The following is a 20,810-nucleotide window of genomic DNA, read 5'->3' on the forward strand; positions in this document are numbered from 1 at the left end:
GGTTAAGCAGCCAGGTGGATACAAAAGGCAGACACGTGGGCTTTGGGGGGCTCTCCATTTTTGGGCTCTCGGCCAGCTCGGAGCGTCCGGCCAGCTCTGGGAGTGACTTTGGGTTTCCAGGTCGTGGGATCGGGTAGGACGCATTAAAGACTTTATTTCCCTATTTTCTCCCTGAGTTGTACATTTTCCTTATTTCCTTTCCTCTTGTAAATAAACCTTTTATTAACCCTTTTGTGTGTGTCTGTAGTAGAGTATTCATAAGTCCCTTTAAAGCGCGCGGGTGAGGACCCACAGCCAGAAACCCGTTTAATATCGGGGTTGCTCTATAACAAGAGGACTCTCCTTAACTCCTGAAAAGATTGCAAAATCTGCTGCTGAAAGGAACAACTGCCCAGCAAAATTAGACTCCCTGGCCAAAGTTGTTCTTGGTAATAAGATAAACCCCCGATGATCTATTAGCAAAACAGGGTACAAACCACCCACTTGCTGGACCTCAACACTTTTGGGAAAGTTGAAACTTAACTATATAAGATTACTTAACAAGTCACTTGGCTTAACATAGTGACTCCCTCAATGGTGTGGGGTTTTTTTTGTTTGTTTGTTTGTTTTTGTTTTTGTTTTACTTAGAGGATTTTAAATGGTTAGATCTTAGGGATTGTGGATCTGAAGAGCACCCCAGACATTGGGAATTATCCTGTTTATAATAATCATAGTAGTCTTCTTAGCATGCTATATTCTCTCAAAAACCTTAATTACATGTTTATGCTGCTAACACCAAGCAAATATCTCCCTAAGACTGAAACCTCAGAAATGCAATGAGGAAAATGACCAACTTAAAGAATGTGACCCTAAAGTCATGACCTGTGAAAATCAGAAATTCAGCAAAAGATGTCATGACTAATTTTTAGGGGGTAAAGGATGTCCTAAAGCTAATTTTATACAGGCTTTGTGGACTCCACCCCCCACTTTAGACCAAAGCCAAAAGACACTGGGAACTTTAAATTTTATTACCACCAAAGGGAAGGTGGCTGGGACCTGAGGGTGGGTTAAGCAGCCAGGTTTGGTATAAAGCCAGACACCTGGGCTTTGGAGGGGATCCCCCATTTTGGCTCTCCACTAGCTCACAGCGTCAGGCCAGCTCTGAGAGTGCCTTTGGATTTCCAGGTCGGCGGATCGGGTAGGATGCATTAAAGACTTTATTTCCCGGGCCTCCCCGGTGGCGCAGCGGTTGAGCACTGGGTTGCGAAGCTGCCCGCGGCCTCTGCGGCACCGGTTCGATCCCCGGCTGCTTCCCGGCCACTGGAGGAGGGTCCCACATGGTGCGCAGACCTCTCCTGCCGCCCGCTGCTCCCCTCAGCAGTGTACTTCGGTCCTTCTGCCTGCTCTGCTCCCCGCTCTGGCTCTGGTGAATTCTCTCACCCTCCCACGCTTCTGACTGTACCCAGTGCATGTATAAACAAAAAACAAACAAACAAATAAATAAATAAATAAAACATGCCTCTATTAAAAAAAAAAAAAAAAGACTTTATTTCCCTATTTTCTCCCTGAGTTGTACATTTCCTTAATTCCCTTTCCCTTGTAAATAAACCTTTTATTAACCTTTTGTGTGTGCCTATAGTGGAGTATTAATAAGTCCCTTTTAAGCTGAGGACCCACAGCCACGCAACCCTTTTTATATCAGGGTTGTCCTATAACATTATGACTACCACACAGAGAATCAGTAAAAGCTGCAAGAACTATACTGTGACAGCTAAGAAGAGTTGTGTCAATGTTATACATTTGTCACATCTCTCAGTTAAGCTGGGTTTGACAAGAAGTGTTTAAAAAAAAAGAGACAGGACCTCCCCAGTGGCGCAGCGGTTGAGCGCTGGGTTGCAAAGCTGCCCGCAGCCTCTGCAACACCGGTTCGATCCCCGGCTGCTCCCCGGCCACCGGAGGAGGGTCCCACATGGCGCGCAGACCTCTCCTGCCGCCCGCTGCTCCCCTCAGCAGTGTACTTTGGTCCTTCTGCCTGCTCTGCTCCCCGCTCTGGCTCTGGTGAATTCTCTCACCCTCCCGTGCTTGTATAAATAAATAAATCTTTAAAAATAAAAACAAACATTTAAAAAAAAAAAAAAAGAGACAACAGACCCAAAATGCCATCATTTGTGCTAAGCCCCACATCAGCAATACCTTACCTAAAAGCAGTTTTACCTTATCTAAAAGTAATTTTAACATCTCCCAGAAATGTAATCTTTAACCTGGCAAGCTGGGGTTTCGTGGTCAGCAATAATGAGGTAATATGACTAGTAGATCCTTTGTGTCCCCCAAAGGAAGATAACCCTGCCTCAAACAAATCCCACTTCCCTTATCTCATCCTCCTTCTGACTATAGAAACCTGCTATTTTGTATTTCTTTAAAGGTCCTTTCTGCATGCTAGATGGGATACTGCCCAATCCACGAGTAATTTAATAAAGCCAATTAGATCTTTAAATTTACTTGGGTGGGTTTTTTTAACGATATTTTTAAACTATATAGCTGAATATCATAATCAATTCATGACATAAAAAGTATATAAAGGATATCACAGAATAGAGGACAGCCCTTTCCAAAGCATTATTGATAAACTTAGGATGTAACTACTTTCTGTTTAAGAGAATTTTCTTATTCTTGTCATTACTGAAAATGCCATAGAACTGGTCTATAGTATTTAACATATAGGCATTTAGGAATCATTCACTTAATAACTCAAATATTTATTAATCATGTACTCTCAAGACACAAGAGACTCAGCAACAATCAAGAACATTAGCTACCCTTATAGAATTCGTATTCTAGTGAGGGGCACAGATGAATAATGAAATCAACAGGAATATCAAATGATCACAAGGGCTAAGCAGAGATTTAAAACCAATAGGTTAATACAGAGAAAGAATCCTATAAATTGGGTAGTTAGGGAAGGCCTCTAGCAGGGGAAAAACTGAATGACAACAGCCAGATGTGGGAAAGGCATTCCAGACACAGCATCAAAATGGTAACAGAAAGGCCAGTGTGAAAAAAGGTCTGGGAGAGAAGAATGGTTTGTGCTGAAGAAAAGAAACAAATCAATCACATCTGCTTTTATATATATGTATATATATATATATATATACACACACACACATATATATACACATATACACATATACATACATATATACATTTATATAAAGTATATATATACTTTACATTATTGTTCATTTTTAAACAAAATCATGTTAGCTTTTATGAGTCTAAGGAGTTTTGATTTCATTAGAAGCATGGCAGGAAGTCACTATAATTATGTTTTAAACAGAGGAATGACATGATGTTGTTTTGTTTTAAAAGATCCCTCTGATAAAAACAAAACAAACAAAACCCAACTCAGAAAAAAGTAAATAAAAGATCTCCCTGGGTATGGTACAGAATGTATGGCAGGAGCACAAAACTGGAAAGATTAGCTTTTTGCAGTACTACAAATGATAAATAGTAGTGGTTAGAACCATGAAGATGGTGATGAACACAGAAGTAGTTAGACATGTTGGTGACAGAATGACAGGATTTGCTAGCAGACCAGATATAGGGGACTAAGGAAAAGAAAATTAAGAGCAACACCTAGATACTACCCTGGCTAAGTGATGCTGCTAAGATAAATAGGAAGAGAGAAGTTTAGAAAATATTCTGGGAGAGATGAGGGATGGAGAGAGAGACTTGGGAAGACAGATTTTTCTTACTCCATAATGCCAGCTGTTTTCTACTGGCAGACTAAAAACAAATTTCCAGAACTACATATGCAGTTTTATTTGAACAACATTCTATAAGAAGTGAGCCATTCTACCTTGGCTGTCAGTTACTAGAACAGCCAAAGGGTGGGGTGTGTGTGTGTGTGTGTGTAAAATAATAGGTAAAATTTACTCAGCGCTTAATATGTACCAGACACCATGCTATATATCTTCCAAGTATGATCCATTGGAATTACAACCCTTTCAGGAGATAACTTATTACCATTTTACAGATGACGAAACTGCAATTCAAGGAGATTAAAATAACTTGACAAAAGTCACACATTACAGAACAAAAATCTGAACTTTGGTAGTCTAACTCCAGAACTGGGGCTTATTACCACTCTCTACAATGTCACTAGAGTAAAACCCAATAGTCTGAAATAAATCTGACCCTGTTACAAATATCCATATTTCAGAATGCCATATTATGATTTTACCCAAAAAATGAAATAATCCACTGAGTTTTATGACAAACTAGAGCACCATATGAAATACTTTCAGAAACTGCTTTGCTTTCCATTTATGCTCACATATAAATTAAATCTGAATAGCCAATTAAATCTATCCCTTTTTGTCTTTAATTTAGCCAAGACTTCTGTCACTAAGAATCATTTCTTGGATTTCATTTTTTTTTTATTTCTACCACAATGTTGTCAAAGTCACAAGAGTGAATTTTTTTTTTAATTTTTTTTTTTTTTTATATATAGAGGCATGTTTTCTTTCTTTCTTTTTTTATTTGTTTGTTTTTGTTTATACATGCACTGGGTACAGTCAGAAGCGCGGGAGGGTGAGAGAATTCACCAGAGCCAGAGCGGAGAACAGAGCAGCAGAAGGAGCGAAGTACACTGCTGAGGGGAGCAGCGGGCGGCAGGAGAGGTCTGCGCGCCATGTGGGACCCTCCTCCGGTGGCCGGGGAGCAGCCGGGGATTGAACCAGCGCCGCAGAGGCCGCGGGCAGCTTCGCAACCCAGCGCTCAACCGCTGCGCCACCGGGGAGGCCCAACAAGAGTGAATTTTTGATAAAACATTTTTACCACTCAGTGTGAAGTTGGAGCACACAATGAGTAGCAAATAGCTAAAGCTAAATAAATCCCCCATACCAGTCATTTAGGTTATGCAAATCAAATTCAGGTTTCAGTAAAAATTACATATTATTTGTTATCAAGATCTCTCAAGTCTCAGAAGTTAAAACCATACCTTCACAAAAGGTTCTACTGGAAAAATTTTTTTTTTATTTTTTTTATTTTTTTTTTATTTCTTTTATAGAGGCATGTTTTTATTTATTTGTTTTGTTTGTTCATTTGTTTCGTTTATACATGCACTGGGTACAGTCAGAAGCGCGGGAGGGTGAGAGAATTCACCAGAGCCAGAGCGGGGAGCAGAGCAGGCAGAAGGACCGAAGTACACTGCTGAGGGGAGCAGCAGGCGGCAGGAGAGGTCTGCGCGCCATGTGGGACCCTCCTATGGTGGCCAGGGAGCAGCCGGGAATCGAACCGGCGCTGCAGAGGCTGCGGGCAGCTTCGCAACCCAGCGCTCAACCGCTGCGCCACCGGGGAGGCCCTCTACTGGAAAAATTTTTACTTATAGTCCTTGAGTAGATCCTTTTTCTAACTCTTTTTTTTTTTTTTTTTTTTTTTTATAGAGGCATGCTTTATTTATTTGTTTGCTGGTTTGTTTGTTTGTTTTTGTTTATACATGCACTGGGTACAGTCAGAAGTGCGGGAGGGTGAGAGAATTCACCAGAGCCAGAGCGGGGAGCAGAGCAGGCAGAAGGACCGAAGTACACTGCTGAGGGGAGCAGCGGGCGGCAGGAGAGGTTTGCGCGCCATACGGGACCCTCCTCCGGTGGCCGGGGAGCAGCCGGGGATCGAACCGGCGCCGCAGAGGCTGCGGGCAGCTTCGCAACCCAGCGCTCAACCGTTGCGCCACCGGGGAGGCCCTTTTTTCTAACTCTTAATACATACCACTTTCTACATCAGTGAAGATAAATACCATCCCAAATTGAATATAAAGTTTTGCCTAAAAAGAAGTCTTAACAAACAGCTATTTCTACCCGGCTGCTTTATAAATGATGGTACTGGTTTCTTAAAAAAAAAGGAGGGGGGGGGTGTTTTGTTTTGTTTTGTTGAAGAGTAGGACTTAGGAAGGGAAGGGTACAGATTTCTTATCCTTTCAAGTTTCAACAAAAACAGAATAGCCTGAGACCGCATGTGAAAGAAGTAATCCAAAAGTAATTTTCAGGCATTGTAAGAAGGCACCTTCCTTGGCATGCCAAAAAGACTTCAGGTAGTATTAGGTAGCAAACTTTGTGTAAGACACCATAGAAACTTTTCAACCTTAAACCCTTTCTTCAATAACCAAAAGTCCTCAGTATTCCATGGAAAAATAATCTACATATTTAAATTGAATGTTGAACTTTGAAACCAAAATAAATATATTGCCCAATATTTATATTCCCCCATCTTTCAAGGGGGAATAAGAGAACTGAAAGTTTATACATGTAATTAGTCATGCTTTTCTAAATTAATTTACTATATTTGTGTCAGATAAAAAAATAGCCACACTTTCTTGGAGGTGAGTGTCTGTTTCTTCCCCTTGAATTTGGGGTAGCCTATGACTTCTTTGATCAATAGGACATTGGTTTTATACCAGATTCCAAGTTAACATGAAGAGGACCGTCAGTTCCGTTTTGGTCTCTTAGAGTCCTGAGCGGCTATGTAAGAAGTTGAACTACCAGGATGAACAAACTACATGAAGAGGCCCTCAAACTACATCAAGAGGAACAGGAGCCCAGTTGAACTAAAATTTCCAGCAATCGTAACCAAAGATGAGCAAGTGAGTAAAGACAACTTAGATGCTGCAGACCAAACCTGTTGTTAGCTAAATACCTCCAAATGACACTATTTAATATATGGAGCAGAAAAATCAAACTGTCAAGCTGTTTCTGAATTCCTGACCCACAAAATCATGAGCTCTAATGATATGATTGTTATTTTAAATCACTAAATTTTGGTTGAGAAAACCAAACCCCCTCTGAAAAATGTTTTGCATTGCAATTTTATACTCTAACCATAGCAGAAATAATGTTTCACAAAGTAATAATTTCCTCACCATAATCAATGCATTGACATTTTCTATCTTCCTTTTATAAAATACCAGCTATGGTCCAGGGCTGACTAAAAAGTCAGAACTGAGTAAAAAGCTGAGATGCATGAGGTTGTAGGTTATGTAGAAATAAGAAAAAGCTAAGAATTCAAAAAAATTTTTTACCACTTTCTATACCTCCCCTTTCTTGTTCACAATCTATTTTCCTCTTACTTTCCTTTCCCTCTGGTTATCAAGCACTATGAAATTATGGTTTTTAAATGTCAGTTGAATTTAATGGAATATTATAGTCCTAGTCTTAAAAGTAGGCTAATGGAACATTTCATCATTTCCTTAAAAAGGCTGCTTTTTTATTTTTTATTTTTTTGGTAAGCAGTCCCAGGCTAATTGTGACTGTAGGTCATTTTTAATGAAAACGAATTCTCTCACTGCCATTTCAGATCTGGTACAACATTTTTATAGAATTGTAAATTATTAATAGTATTAAAAGGCCGATAGTTTTTTTAGATTACTAGCATTTGCTTCATGTGTAATATAGGAATATATTTTTTAAGAACCTGGTTAATTTTTTAAATCCTTTAATCCTAAAAGTCACTGTTGATTCCCATTATAGTTCAAACTGACTAAATATTGCAACTAATTACTAAAAGTATTAAAATAAGACAGAGTCAGGTTTGAATCCTGTCTCAGTGTCTAATTGTGTAAGATTCACATTAAACTCCCTGAACCTGTCTTCTCATCTGCAGAATAGAGACAGTAGGGCCTCCCTGGTGGGGCAGCGGTTAAAGACACAGCCCTATCAAGCTATTGCCAGCCACTGCACCATGAGTTCAATCCCTAGCCTGGGAGCTAACCCACATGGCACAGCAGACCTCTCCTGTCTCGCCAGCTGCTCCCTGCAGCAGTGTATTTCAGTAGATCTGCCTGTTCTGCTCCCCACTCGGTTTCTGGTGAATCCTCACCCCCAGTACCTACACCCCAATTCTTGTATGCATAAATAGATAAATCTTAAAAAAAAAAAAAAAATAGAGGCAGCAATGGCTGTATCGTACTATTAAAATGATTTATAATATTAGTCATAAGATTCAAATGATTAATGTTAGGGAGAAGAGCAAAATGCCCTAAGTAAATTAAAAATATTAGAAATTGTTCTCTTACTCTTAAACATAAGCAAAATGGCTTTGCCCAAGGCCTTTAGTTAAAAAACAAAATTTGCCTAAAATTCAAGTTCAATGAGCTAATCAATTTACAAAGCCTATCATTAAATATAACCCATAGGGCTTAATTATGCTTGGAAGATGTGGGGGGGACTACCTAAATGTTAATAAGAAAACTTTCAAAACAAGGTTACTAAACATACTGCCACATAATTTCTTTAAACAGTGGTTATCTGTCACACACACAACTCACTTTGACAAGTTTTCAAGTTGTATCTTCATAGTGTAATACAAAGAGCAAGAAATGTGAATCAGGTGCAGAGTGAAATGAGAGCTCACTATTTCAGGATCTTAACCTGTCTAGGTATATTTTCTCAGCTGAAAACAGTTACCTGATTAATAAGAGGAAGTTTGTGAAAATGCTTGATACATTCTTTAAATGTTATTCTTTTAAACTGAAAGAAAACAGCTACTTCATTTTTTATTCCTAAGAGGAGTAGAATGGAAAGCTATACTATTTGGGATCAAATCTCACCTCAGATACTCAAAATTTATGTAACCAACTAGCCATGTTAACTGACCACTTAACCCTACTAGGTGTCTCTCAACTGTACAATGTAAACTTTAGACCCTGATTATAAATACCTCATCAGGTACTAACAATCCAGAGCCTACAGCATGTTCAAAGTGGAAAAGGGAATGGTGAGCTATAATTTCAAACCCACTGATAATGAGATTTGCTATTGTTTTCACACCCCAATACCATGATTTGCAGGAAAACTCGGCTGTGGGAGGTCCCACCCTACCTGGGATTTCACATTCTTAACTACCTCCTCCCATCCTTTCTTCCACCCCCTCTTCCACAGCATTCCCAAGCAGTCTTTAGAAATACCAAAGTAGTTTCTCCAAAGAAAAAGATAGGGGAGCCAGCTTTAACCTGTTTTATGAGTTTATATAAAGATGCACCATCTTGGCCAACAAGAAATAAGACCCTGTCTGACTTTATATCTACAGGATATTAACAAGTCTTCTCAGGAATGTAGTTTATTCAAGCTTCCCATAGTACTGAGGTCAAAGATCACTAGGGTGTGGTTTGAGTGTGTTTCCACGAGAGGGAAAATATACTCCTCTCCCCCTTGTTTGTGGCTTGTGCTAAACCTAGAAGAATGCTAAAGAGACTCTGCAAACATAACTAAGGATCAGTGCCTGGAAGTCTAGAAATTTACCTATTTCTCTACTGAAATTTTTATGTCTCTTACAGTATACAAATATAGGAATGAATGCACCCAAAACTACCAAGTAAAGAACTTAAGTTCCCCTTCCCCCAAAAGACAAATCATCTTAATTTTTTTTTTACTAAAATACTAATTTTAATACAAAACTTTTGGCACTACTTACTGAATTTAATAATGTTTTACTATAATATTTAAAATGTAAACAATTCAGTCCTATATATTTAGATGAGATGTGCAAAGTAAAATAAGACAAAGTAGAATTTTGTCAGCATAGTTTAATGTGCATCATCTATCCCATGCAAAAATGTAATATAATCAGCTCATTTGGGTGTGAGAAACCAGACATAACCAAGGGTGTAAATCTGAATCACTTCTACAGCTTAACACCTCTAATCTTCAACAAAGCTAATAACTAAAAATGATATTTAAGATCTGAGCTCTGTGTAGGAAAAAGTTTCTGGAAAACTCTATTTTAGGAGGAATCTATGACTTCCTCAGCCATGTTATCAAACAAAACAAAAATGCTCAGATTTCTTATGTGGTTTAGCTTCAAAGACAACACATTTGAACTGTTTATTTTTTTAAAGACAAATTCTCTTGCATTTCAACTTGTTTATTCAAAAATTTACATGTTTTTTTCAGACTTCAAGCTCTAGGGCTCAGAGAATAAGACATAGTTTATTTTTCTATTATTAAACCTAAAGGTATTTTTTTAAGATTTATTTTTATTTATTTATGCATACATGAACTAGAGTGTAGGCCAGAGGTGCAGGGGTAAGAGGATTCACCAGAGACAGAGTAGGGAGCAGAACTGGCAGATGGAACGAAATACACTGCTGAGGGAAGCAGCGCTGGAGAGGTCTGCTGGTAGTGTGGGATAGCCCCCTGGCCAGGATTGAATTCATGCTGCAGTGGCTGGCCATAGTTTCATAGTGAAAAGATTTAACCCCTTCCACCACCAAAGAGGCCCTAAACCTAAAGGTATTTGAGAAAACTTATGACAGCTGAATTTGATCCTTCTGCTGTATTTTGTTTTCAAATAACCCCTCCAGGATAAGTCAATAAATAAAAACTTCTTGAAAAGATCACTTTGTGGTAGTTTCTATTGGTTATATCATACATTATGTTACATCGCTTGCTATGAAATTAAGAACAGTGTTGCTGCAAATGCTTTTTTGGAGTTCTAATTAATTGCAAACAGACTCACTAATTAAGGACCTGCTAGCCTGAAGGGAAAAAGATTCATCATTCTGATACATCACTGAGAACTTATTTGTAAAAAAATTCATCTTTCAGAAAATTTATTCCTCCACAAATAAATAATTCTATATTAGCAAGAAGAAAACATTGATCACAGGTCCTTAATAAAATGTTACTGTTTATATAGGAGTGTATTTTAAGGACCTTTTTCCCAGGGCAAACTCAATAAAGAATTATTATAGTCAAAGCTTACAACAGTTAGCAGAAAGAACAGAAACACAATCTCAGAGTGCATCTTTGCCTCTATTGTACTTGAGTATTAGATTTATTTTGCACAGAAGCTCACTGCATGTAATGAGAAAAATTAAAGGTACATAGAAGAAGAGCCATAACGTGTTTTCAGGTAAGGGTCCTCTCTAACAACTTTCATGAATAGGTAAGGATTTACAGCTATGCATGAACATTAAAGCATCTTTATAGAGTTAAGAATTCATTCACTCAGCAAAATCTTAGAGACTATTATGTTTCAATGAAGTAATTAGTTATGAGACATTAAGATTTCTAAAACTAGTTTCCTGACTTCCAGAAGTAGTAGGCGAGATAAAACATGTACATACTGCACATAACAATAACGTAAACAATCAGAGAAGGAGCCATATCCAGGCTGGGTAATTAATTAGGCGAGTTTTATAGAGTAGACTTTGGCTGGACCTTGAGGAATGAGTGGGAGTATTGCTAGCTTTCATAAATATTTTCTAAACATACTGTAACAGATTTTTCTCTTGTTGGGGGAATGAAACCACATCACTCTTAGCTGAATTAACTAGTGTCCTCCTCAACATCCATTGACTCCACCACATGTATGAACACAACTGGCTCATAAACCCATCTGCTTCCATGGTTGGTCAAAGTACTCATTTTTGATATGTAAATGGTTCTATGATGGCTGTGTAGTCCAGGCAGAAGATTCTCAAAACGAATACATGGATGTGTAGAGTCTCTTCTATTGGGCTCATGAAATTATGGCTTAGGGTTGAGTAATGCCATCTTTCCTGTTCCACTGAAATGGTCTGTATAAGAAAAAATCCAAGACCACAGGACAGCAGAGGCAAGAGATACAGTCTAGAATGATTCATATTTATCTAGACTTACAACTTAAGTGAGTAGAGTCCGTTAGAGACTTAGAAACTGTTCTGCTAGGGATGTGCTGAAGTCCAGCCTCAGCCTCTCAAAGGTAAATAGCTAAGCAACCAATTCAATATTTCCAATTAGGCTTATTTTTATGAGTGATCAATGATCACACAGGCTACCTTCATATCTACAATCCTATATTTCCAGGTAACACAGCAGAATAGCAGGGTTTACTAAATAGGGCTTGCTGACAAAATAGTGAGATTGTTAATAAAGTAACCTAACTGATGTGCCTTAAGAAGGTAATAACTGTTTATATGACAATTGCTATATATATTTCCTTACTCTGTTCTAGAGAAAAGATTGAAATCAGCATGCATGCAATAGAAGTCAAAATACAAAATGGAAATTCAAATGTTCTATATTGAAAATTAATTACATTGCTTTCTAGATAAATACATTTTTAAAAAAGAAATTGTATGAAGCCACTAGTACAAACAAAAATGTCAGAAATAAAACATGTGAGAGCAACAACCTTAAATCCTCTTCGGAAAATATAAGAAAGTATCTTCTTCAAGCAATAAATGAAATTTAGGTGTGTGAGACCACTTCAGTGAAATAGACTTCCAAACCTCAAGTCTTGAAGTTAAAGTTCTACTAGTCAATTACTATTACAGAAAGAAAAGCCTAATAACTCAATGACATAAACAGTACCAGTACTGTACTAAAAAGAGATCTTTGAAATAAACATCAACTTAGTATCACAGAAGTGAAGGATAGGGACAATAGGAAAAATCTAACAACCTACTAAGATGAAAAATTATAGTTTACACACAAACCTTTAAAAATATTTAAATTTAAACAAAAGTTCACAATCCCTTTATTATTCCCTGAGGCAAGCTTTGTTTTGGAGCCAGAATTTTATGGAATTCAAAAATTATGGATTTTATAAAAATAACAAACTCTAAGTACTATATATTTTGTAAAGTGCCCACAAGGGTTTCATGTGTCATGCCATTAACAGACTAATATTTCTACAGCAAAACATACATTTGTGTCAGACAAATAAATACTACAGAGTCTCATATCAGTTCAAGTTTTGCTACCAAATTAATTCATCTCAATTTTTTAAAAGCTTAGTTTTCAGATTTCAGAAATATAGATTAGCTAAATGTCACCCAGTATTTGACCAAAATATGTATTCAAGATGCACCAAGTTTGTCCAATTAAAAATCAAGAGTCCTAATATGCATGTTCAGTATAGAAGAGTTGGGGAAAATTAAAAATAAAGAAAATAATAACCCACAATCCTTGCACCTAACTATAACCATTACTAAAATGTTTAGTATTGAAATTTTCAGATATATTCTAAACATGCCCAATAATAATTTGGATCAAAAGCTCTACAGTTCTAATGTAGATTTTTTTTTTTTTTAACCTTAATATATACCTGGAATATCCTTTCAACCCAAGGACTTTGGTCTTTAATTCTGGAAATTTTCCGGCTATCATTTCTGCCAATGTGGCCTACCCACTATTCACATTATTCCTTCCTTTTAAAACTCTCAGGTAGATGTAGTTGTTGTCTATCAATGTATATATATTTTTTCTATTTATATTTCATACCTCAATTTCTCTGTACTACATCTGGGTGACTTACTCAGCACCTCTTTCAATTCATCAATTTATCCTTGAAATATTTGGTGTAAAGTTTTTATTTCAAAAACTCCATTTTGGGGCCTCTCTGGTGGCACAAGAGGTTAAGACACAACCTATGAAGCTATCTGCAGCCACTGCAGCAGCACAAGTTCAAACCCCGGCCAGGGAGCGACCCACATGGCGCAGCAGACCTCTCCTGACTCGCCCGCTGCTCCCCTCAGCGGTGTATTTCAGTCAGCCTGCCTGTTCAGTTCCTCACTCTGTCTCTGGTGAATCCTCTCACCTCCCACACCTCTGGCCTGTACCCCAGTTCCTGTATGCATAAATAAATCTTTAAAAAAAAAAAAAACCTCTATTTTTTCCTTTTATATAGCTATTCACTACATATCTACCTAGTTTTAATCCACAACATATTTTTTAAATTTTATTTATTTTTAAATTTTTATTTATGTTTGTGTAGAAGAACTGGGGTGCAGGCCAGAGGTATGGAGGGGTGAGAAGACTCACCAGAGTCAGAGTGGGTAACAGAACAGGTGGCTCTACTGAAATACACTGCTGAGGGGAGCAGTGGTGAGACAGGAGAGGTCTGCTGCCCCATATGTGGGTTAGCTCCCTGGCTCAGGATTGAATTCAGGCTCTAGAGACGATAGTGCTGAGACTTAAGCCGTAAGCCACCGGGAGGCTCACAACATTTTTTTTTAATGGCTAGTTACTTCTTCAATCTTTTTAAGATTAACATACTGTTATTTTGAAATTGTTCTAATAATTTCTTTTCATTTTGAGTGAATTTATTTGCCTGGTGGTTGGTTGTGTTTATTCTAAGTAATAGTCATCTTCATATGTTCGCAGGCTCAGACGTTCCCTCCTTTTCCAGAGATTTTGAGGTAAGCCACCCCGTCCCCGGAGCCCATGACCTTGAAGTTTTGTGTTGTACTAAATGATAGTGGGGAAATTACAGTTCCCAACTCTGAGCCATTTGGCAGCTCAGCTACTGCTATGTCACTTCAGATCCAGCTTTTTAAAGCAACAGCCAGTAGCGGAGACATCAGCATTCTTTTCATTCAGCCATACCCCAGGTCCCTGTTTTCATGTGGTATATCTGATTCCATCTCACCTGAGTAGAGCTATTTCCACCAGTTCCTGAACCTACAGTCTAACGCATATTTCCTTTCTATGTTAGTCTCTGGGGATGTTTATCTCATTCTTGACTATAGCTAGATATTTTCATTTTTTTCTTTTAATTTGTAATTGCTGTGTTTTAAGCAAAGCAGGGAGCCAATGCAGACCAAACAGTACCAAAATAATAATAGCTTTTACATTTATTTTACATTTATTTTCTCATGAAATTTCTTCAACAATCTTTTCAGGTAAATACCATTAAAATACTCAATTTATAGTTGAGAAAACAGAGGCACATCGTCAATTAGCACTCCTCCCAAGTATACCAGTTAACTAAGACAAAGAATGACACCAGATATTTGATTCCAGAGACCATACTTGTAACCAGAATCTTTCATCTTAACCAGAAAGTTCTTTATAATTTTGAATATTTCTCCTTTTTTCTCCTAACTTAACTGTGAATATTTTGCACAGTCAGGATTTTAATCAATGGAAGGGAAGTAGAGCCATATTCCAGATAGAAAGAAGCACATCAGCTTCATGTCTCACCCAATGTTACTACTCAGTCTAGGCCTGAAGGATAAAGAGAGGGAAATACCACAACTGTGAAAGTCTTCAGTAGAAAGCCTGGGCCCCCTATACATTGTCTGTTTCTTTTAGATAAAACCATGTGTACTTCCCCAACAGAGGTAGATCTCGACCTCCAAACAAAATTTTCTATAAAGTCAGACATTCTACTTCATCCCCTCTTTGATGCCTTATTATTTTTCAGAATGCTCAGGTATCATTTTCCCAAATTCTATTTATTTCCACATGGCATCTGGGTCTTACCACTCTATATGTACCTGCCTTATTTTTAGCACCATGTCTAAAATAGCAGGAACTTGAAAGACTGCCTAAATGAATAGACATGGCATGTGTTCAACAAGTCTTGGAAGAAACTATCCTCTTAGAGGTTAACTGCTAAAGAGATGAACTTGCATGGGATTTCCAAAAAGAAAACTAAGTGGCCCTAAATATAGGTAATTATAGAACCTCTTCAACTAGGGAACAGTCCCCAAAATGTCTCTTGACTTCTTTCAGCCCTAAATACCTCCTCTGTAACACAGCTATCATCGCTCCTACCTCACTGATCAAAGGGAAAGTTAAATGAGATAGCATATAGAAAGCATCTACTATAATGCCAGGCACTCAATGTTCCTTTCTGTTTCCCTACCCAATATTTCATTGTAATTTTAGTAACTGCTACAGCCTCTGAAATGCAATCCAGTCTAGAAAAATAATGACTATTTGAGAAAGGAAGGCTAGATTTGTCAGATGTTCTTCCCTAGAACACTTTTTTCATTCTCAACACTATTATCCATTTTGGTCACATAATTCTGTGCATGGTAGTTTCCTGTGCATTGCAGAATGTTTAGCAGCTTTCTTGAACTCCACCCTATAGGTACAAGTAGCACTCCCAACAAAACTGTCTCCAGACATTGCCAAATGTCTCTTGGTGGTGTGTGGGGGCGGGAGGGAAAGAGTGGGTGAGGAGGGAGGGAATTCCCCCTGATTGAGAACTATTACTGTAGAGCTAACTGAACTTCTAACAAAGCCCTAAGTGCTTTCCCTAATACCTACAAAAGTCTCATAAATTTATTTGTTCCCACTGACTGATTCTACACATCAAATTATGACCATACAAGCCATTCTTCTCAAAAGTTAACCAAAACTTTTGGCCTCCCTGGTGGCACAGGGGTTAAAGTCTCAGCATTATCAAGATATCACCAGCCATTGCAGCATGACTTTGATCCCTGGCCAGGAAACTAATCCACATATGGAGCAGCAGACCTTTCCTGTCTCTCCCACAGCTCCCCTCAGCAGTGTCTATCAGGAGATCACCTGTTCTGCTCCTCCCTCTGTCTCTGATGAATCTTCTCACCCCCCTACCCCCCACCTCTAGCCTACACCCCAGTTCTTGTATGCATAAATAAATAAAAATGAATCTTAAAAAAAAAAGTTACTCAAACGGGTAGCTAGCCCCTTAGCTGCCAAGCAAGCCATCCTAATGCACAGTCTAAACACAAAGTGCATTATCATGCTGCAACCCTGCAAGCCAAACTGATATAATGAAAATAGCAGTCACTCCCAAAGTGTCTTCACACAAAATTACATTTGTCCCAGTACTCAAATGGCTGATCATTTAACTTCATATCCACATGTGGTACTAGGTATTGCATAAAATGAGTTTTAGTTGCCTAAGGACTTACAAGTTTTAAACAGATACTAATTACATATGAAATATATTGTAAGTAAAAATTATTATGTATCATAGGCCAGTATATTGCAGCAATAGACAAATTTATGTATACTAAACAGAGCAAAACCAAACCTAGTGGCCTACAGGTTAATTCTCAGTGCTACCACTGTGATGGCCTGGCCAGTGTATTTTCAGTAGATCTGCCTGTTCTTCTCCCCACTCTGTCTCTGGTGAATCCTCTCACCCCCCTGCACCTCTGGCCTACACCCCAGTTCTTTTCTGCATAAATAAATCAAATAAATCTTTAAAAAATATATAAAATTAAAAAAGAGTAGAGAAACAAAAACTGAGTTAACAGTTCACTAGGATTTTTTAACATTTTGCTTGACATAAATATAGCATGGTATTACAAATACAAACTTGGAATCAGAATACTTGAATTAAAACCTGAATCCCATCACTTATTAGATAGGTGACCTTGATCAAGTTACTTAACCTTTCAGAGCCTGTTTCTATATTGGTGAAATGGAGACAATTTTATTATGTACCTTGTGGAGTTATGGGACTAAATGACTTAAAATAAGTAAAGTGCTGAAACAATCCTTAGCGCACACACACCTAAGTATCAAACATATTTTTTATAGTTATTAATTTTTTAATGCATAAGGAGAGAATCACAACTTAGGTAACTGTATAAAAGTTGGCACAACTGATGGCACAACAATCTACTACCTACATGCTCTGAGTTCACATTTCAGTTTCTTAACTGTTTCATTTGGGCTTCAATCACTCCTCTGTAAATAGGAAAAGAGCTCCGAAAATACATCAGCATAGGAAAATCTAAGAGCTGTATGATTACCAGGATGGTAGGGAAAAATTGCATCTGTCTTCCAGTTTGGGAGAGTGAGCTTTGTGAAGGAGGTGCCTTTTAAGGAAATTAATAATGGGCTGAGAAAGGAAAGCACATGCCTTGAACTCAAGTAGGTCTGATTCAAAAACTCTTGCTTTACTCCAAATACAGTTTGAAAGCTTAAAATAAAAATAAAACATCCTGAGTTATTAAAAAAAGTAAGGTTTTTTTTCTAGGTATAAAGTAGGTACCCTACCCCTTTGAAGGTAATGAGAATACGCTGAAGGAACTGATAGGTATTCAAAACAAAACATGAACACACCACCAGGCCCCTCAATGACCTTTTCTCTTCAGTTGTGAATGATTCATTCTTTCATGAAGAAAGGCGATGCAGGAAGAAACGAGGAGTTCCCAATAGTTTTAAATCAGTTTGATACATCTATTTTTAGATAGAAAATTACTGCCTTCCAAGGAACATTTCAAAATCATCAAGGACTGTGCAGGCTGCACTTAACACTTATTAGGAAGGAATTATTTTAACAAAAAAAACTTTCCTAAGTAAAGTTGCGATATCAACTACATGTGAGGCAGGTGCTAGAGGCGGAAATGTCTCCAGCCTAACCAAAAAGTGCAAAGAAAACTCAACCTTTCCTATCATTCAGCCAAATGCCGCCGGCGCCAAGCCTCGGAGGCGGGATCTGGGGGCTCAAAGGTGCCAACTTTCAGGGTGCGCACGGACCAGGTCAAGGAGCCCTCCCGCAACACTTTACAAAATAATATCCAAAAATTCTGTCTTTGCCTCAGGGTAGAGCATTCTCTCGGCCTCCTCCTCGTTATCCCCCAGGAAAGAGAGGGTGACCGAGTATGACTCTCCTCCGGTGCGGTCCTCCCGGGTCGCAGCAGCGCAGCCGGAGCTGGCTCCCACGTGGCGCCCGCAGCAGCCCACAGCGGGCACGGCCCCTCTCCGTCCAGCGCTCTGATTGGTCAAGAGTGTCCGGAGCAGCTCCGAGCGGACCGCTACTCGGTCAGACAGACCGGGCGCGCTCCGAGCAAGGGACAGCAGCCATGCCGGCAGCTGCGGATCCTGCGCGTTGGCCCCACGCCGGCACCGAGGACACCACCCACCGCCGGGGCCATGCAACCCACGTGGGGTCTGGTTAATGGCAGGCGCCGTCACCCTCCACCCTAGGTCGGGTAGCGCTCACCTCAGCGCTCGCGGAGCCTCCACCTTCTGCTTTTTGGGCTTCGGTTCCTCCTCAGCAGCTGCCATCTTCACGCTCCCGCCCTACTTTGGACCCAGCTCGCGCCCCACCCGCTTGGCTTTCTGACCCCGCCCCCTCCTCGCCACATGGCCTCGATTCCTCCGGGCCCCGCCCCCAGACTCCGCCCAGGCCGTGCCGCTCCCGTCCACAGCCATTGGCCCTCTATCTAGGCCCCGCCCCCTGGTAATGCACAGTCCTCTCCTGACCCCGCCCACACGGCTGTAGCGGGACCCCGGACGGAGTTAGGCTGCGGTTGAGCGCCGGAGCCCAGAAGATGCGAAAACCCCCATTCTTCTAGATGCTAGACGAGCTGAAGGATTTCGATGGTAAACCTTAAGAGACGTCTTTCTTCTCGTTCGACGTCTTCCCGCTTAGTCATTCCAATACTATCGGCCTAGTCGGTTTCTTTGAAGCTGTTAGTCAGGCAATATCCTGGGCACCCCAATTGCGGGGTCCTCGCGGCCTTCTCAGCTGCCTCATCTTCGGTCCGGAGAGGACCCGGCGCCGAATCACTGACGGGCCCAGGTGTCGGGGTGAGTGTGAGGGGCGGGGAGTCTACAAACTGGGGACGGCTCGAAAACTGGGGAATAGGCTAAATAGGTGGGGTTCCGGACTGCCACCTGGGCTGCAGGAGCGTCTCCAGTGCTGTGAATCGGGGCCGCGCCTCGCTCCCGGCCTTCCGGGCTTTCTTGCCAGCAGGGCCTGAAGGGAGCGGTGCACCTGCAGCCCGGTGTTCTCTGGCTCCAGGTCTGAGAACTTGAAGCTCATTGGCGTGTCCCCACTGTTCTCCGATGTGGGAAAATGGTCTTGTCACCCACAGCTAGCTGGAGTACCGACGACTGAAACCTAAGCCCCAGCACCGACTTCGGAGGACAAAACCCCTAACTGACCAGAGTGGACTTCTTGTTAGCTCCTGGATTAACCTGGTGTGGGGAAGACAGTGATAAGGATGTTGCAGTTCTTAAGAAAGGAGACGGGAACCCACACTGAGGAGTTAGCGGTGGAACAGTGAGCCTTGTGGCTGATGGGAGTTGAATTGAAGCTTATAGCCTACGTGGTTATGATTGAGGAAGTGCCCTAGTTGGAGGAGGAGGAATATCATGGAACTTGGGATGTATGGAGTTTGAAACTGTCATGGATGCAGATGGTAGAAACATAAAAGGGGGGAGGGGACTCGAAAAGTAAACTGGAAACTTTCAAGTGAGACCCAAAATAGGTGAATTTTCATGTAACGGAGTAAGAAGTATTTGTTTTCTTTTGGGAAAGTTATCAATGACATGGAATGCTGCAAGGATTAAAGGGGTCTGAGAATACTTGTTGGATTTGATGATTAAGAAGTCATTGGGCCATTTGAGAGAGCCACTCTTAGAGTCAATTACTGAGAGGAGAGACTGCAATTGTGGACTAATCCTTCATTTGGAGAATGAAGGAAAAGATCGTTGAGGGTGGCAAGGTCCCAGAAGGTTTGGGGTTGGTTTGTGTTAAAGAAAATGGCATGTTATGTTTTCAGGGAGAAGAAAAATAACCAGTGTTTAAAGATTCAAGAGAGGAAATAAGCCGTAGGTAGAATAAGAAGGTAATGGGATCAAAATTACAAGTGGAAGGATTACTTTTGAAACAAAAGGACATTTTCATTGAACAGACCTAGGAAAAGTGGAGGAATGATGAACTACCCGAAACTTTATCTTCAGCAGGAAAGCACTCTTTGCAATAAGATTAGCTTTTCTTACTGAATCGTAGGATTTTTACAGTGCGTCTGAATATTTACTATTCAGTGTACTATTGGAATTCTTTGCAGACTGAATATTTTTAAATAGAAGTTATCATCTTCCTAGAACCAAATTTACAAACCTTCTTTCCTTTTGTTTAAAAGGTGAAAAGTGGCCCTTCTTTGGGAAGACAAGTCTCTTCACTTTGTTTCCCAATATGAGCCTCTTCTACCTTCTCAGGGTCCTTTTTTTCCCCAGTTATTCCCGCCTATGTACATCATCAGCCTTTCCCCTCACTTTCCTTCAGCACTTAAAAATATTCTGCCTTAACTTTACTAAGTGCATTCAATTACTTTCCTA

General features: G+C 39.8%; 1 protein-coding gene across 2 annotated transcripts in view; it reads right to left on the reverse strand.

Moving 5' to 3' along the window:
- The window catches only part of ADK (adenosine kinase), a gene marked incomplete at both ends in the record, with an annotated part of 417,072 nt that extends 398,323 nt beyond the window's left edge, over nt 1-18,749 (reverse strand). For both annotated transcript variants that reach the window (XM_084245203.1, XM_084245202.1), the window contains one exon: nt 18,685-18,749. In XM_084245203.1, the coding sequence (XP_084101329.1) occupies nt 18,685-18,749 (65 nt within the window). The remainder of the gene's footprint in view (nt 1-18,684) is intronic.
- Nucleotides 18,750-20,810: the final 2,061 nt, after the last annotated feature.

Source organism: Talpa europaea (assembly GCF_964194135.1).
Source record: "Talpa europaea genome assembly, chromosome: 10".
In the NCBI taxonomy this organism is placed as follows: Eukaryota; Metazoa; Chordata; class Mammalia; order Eulipotyphla; family Talpidae; genus Talpa; species Talpa europaea.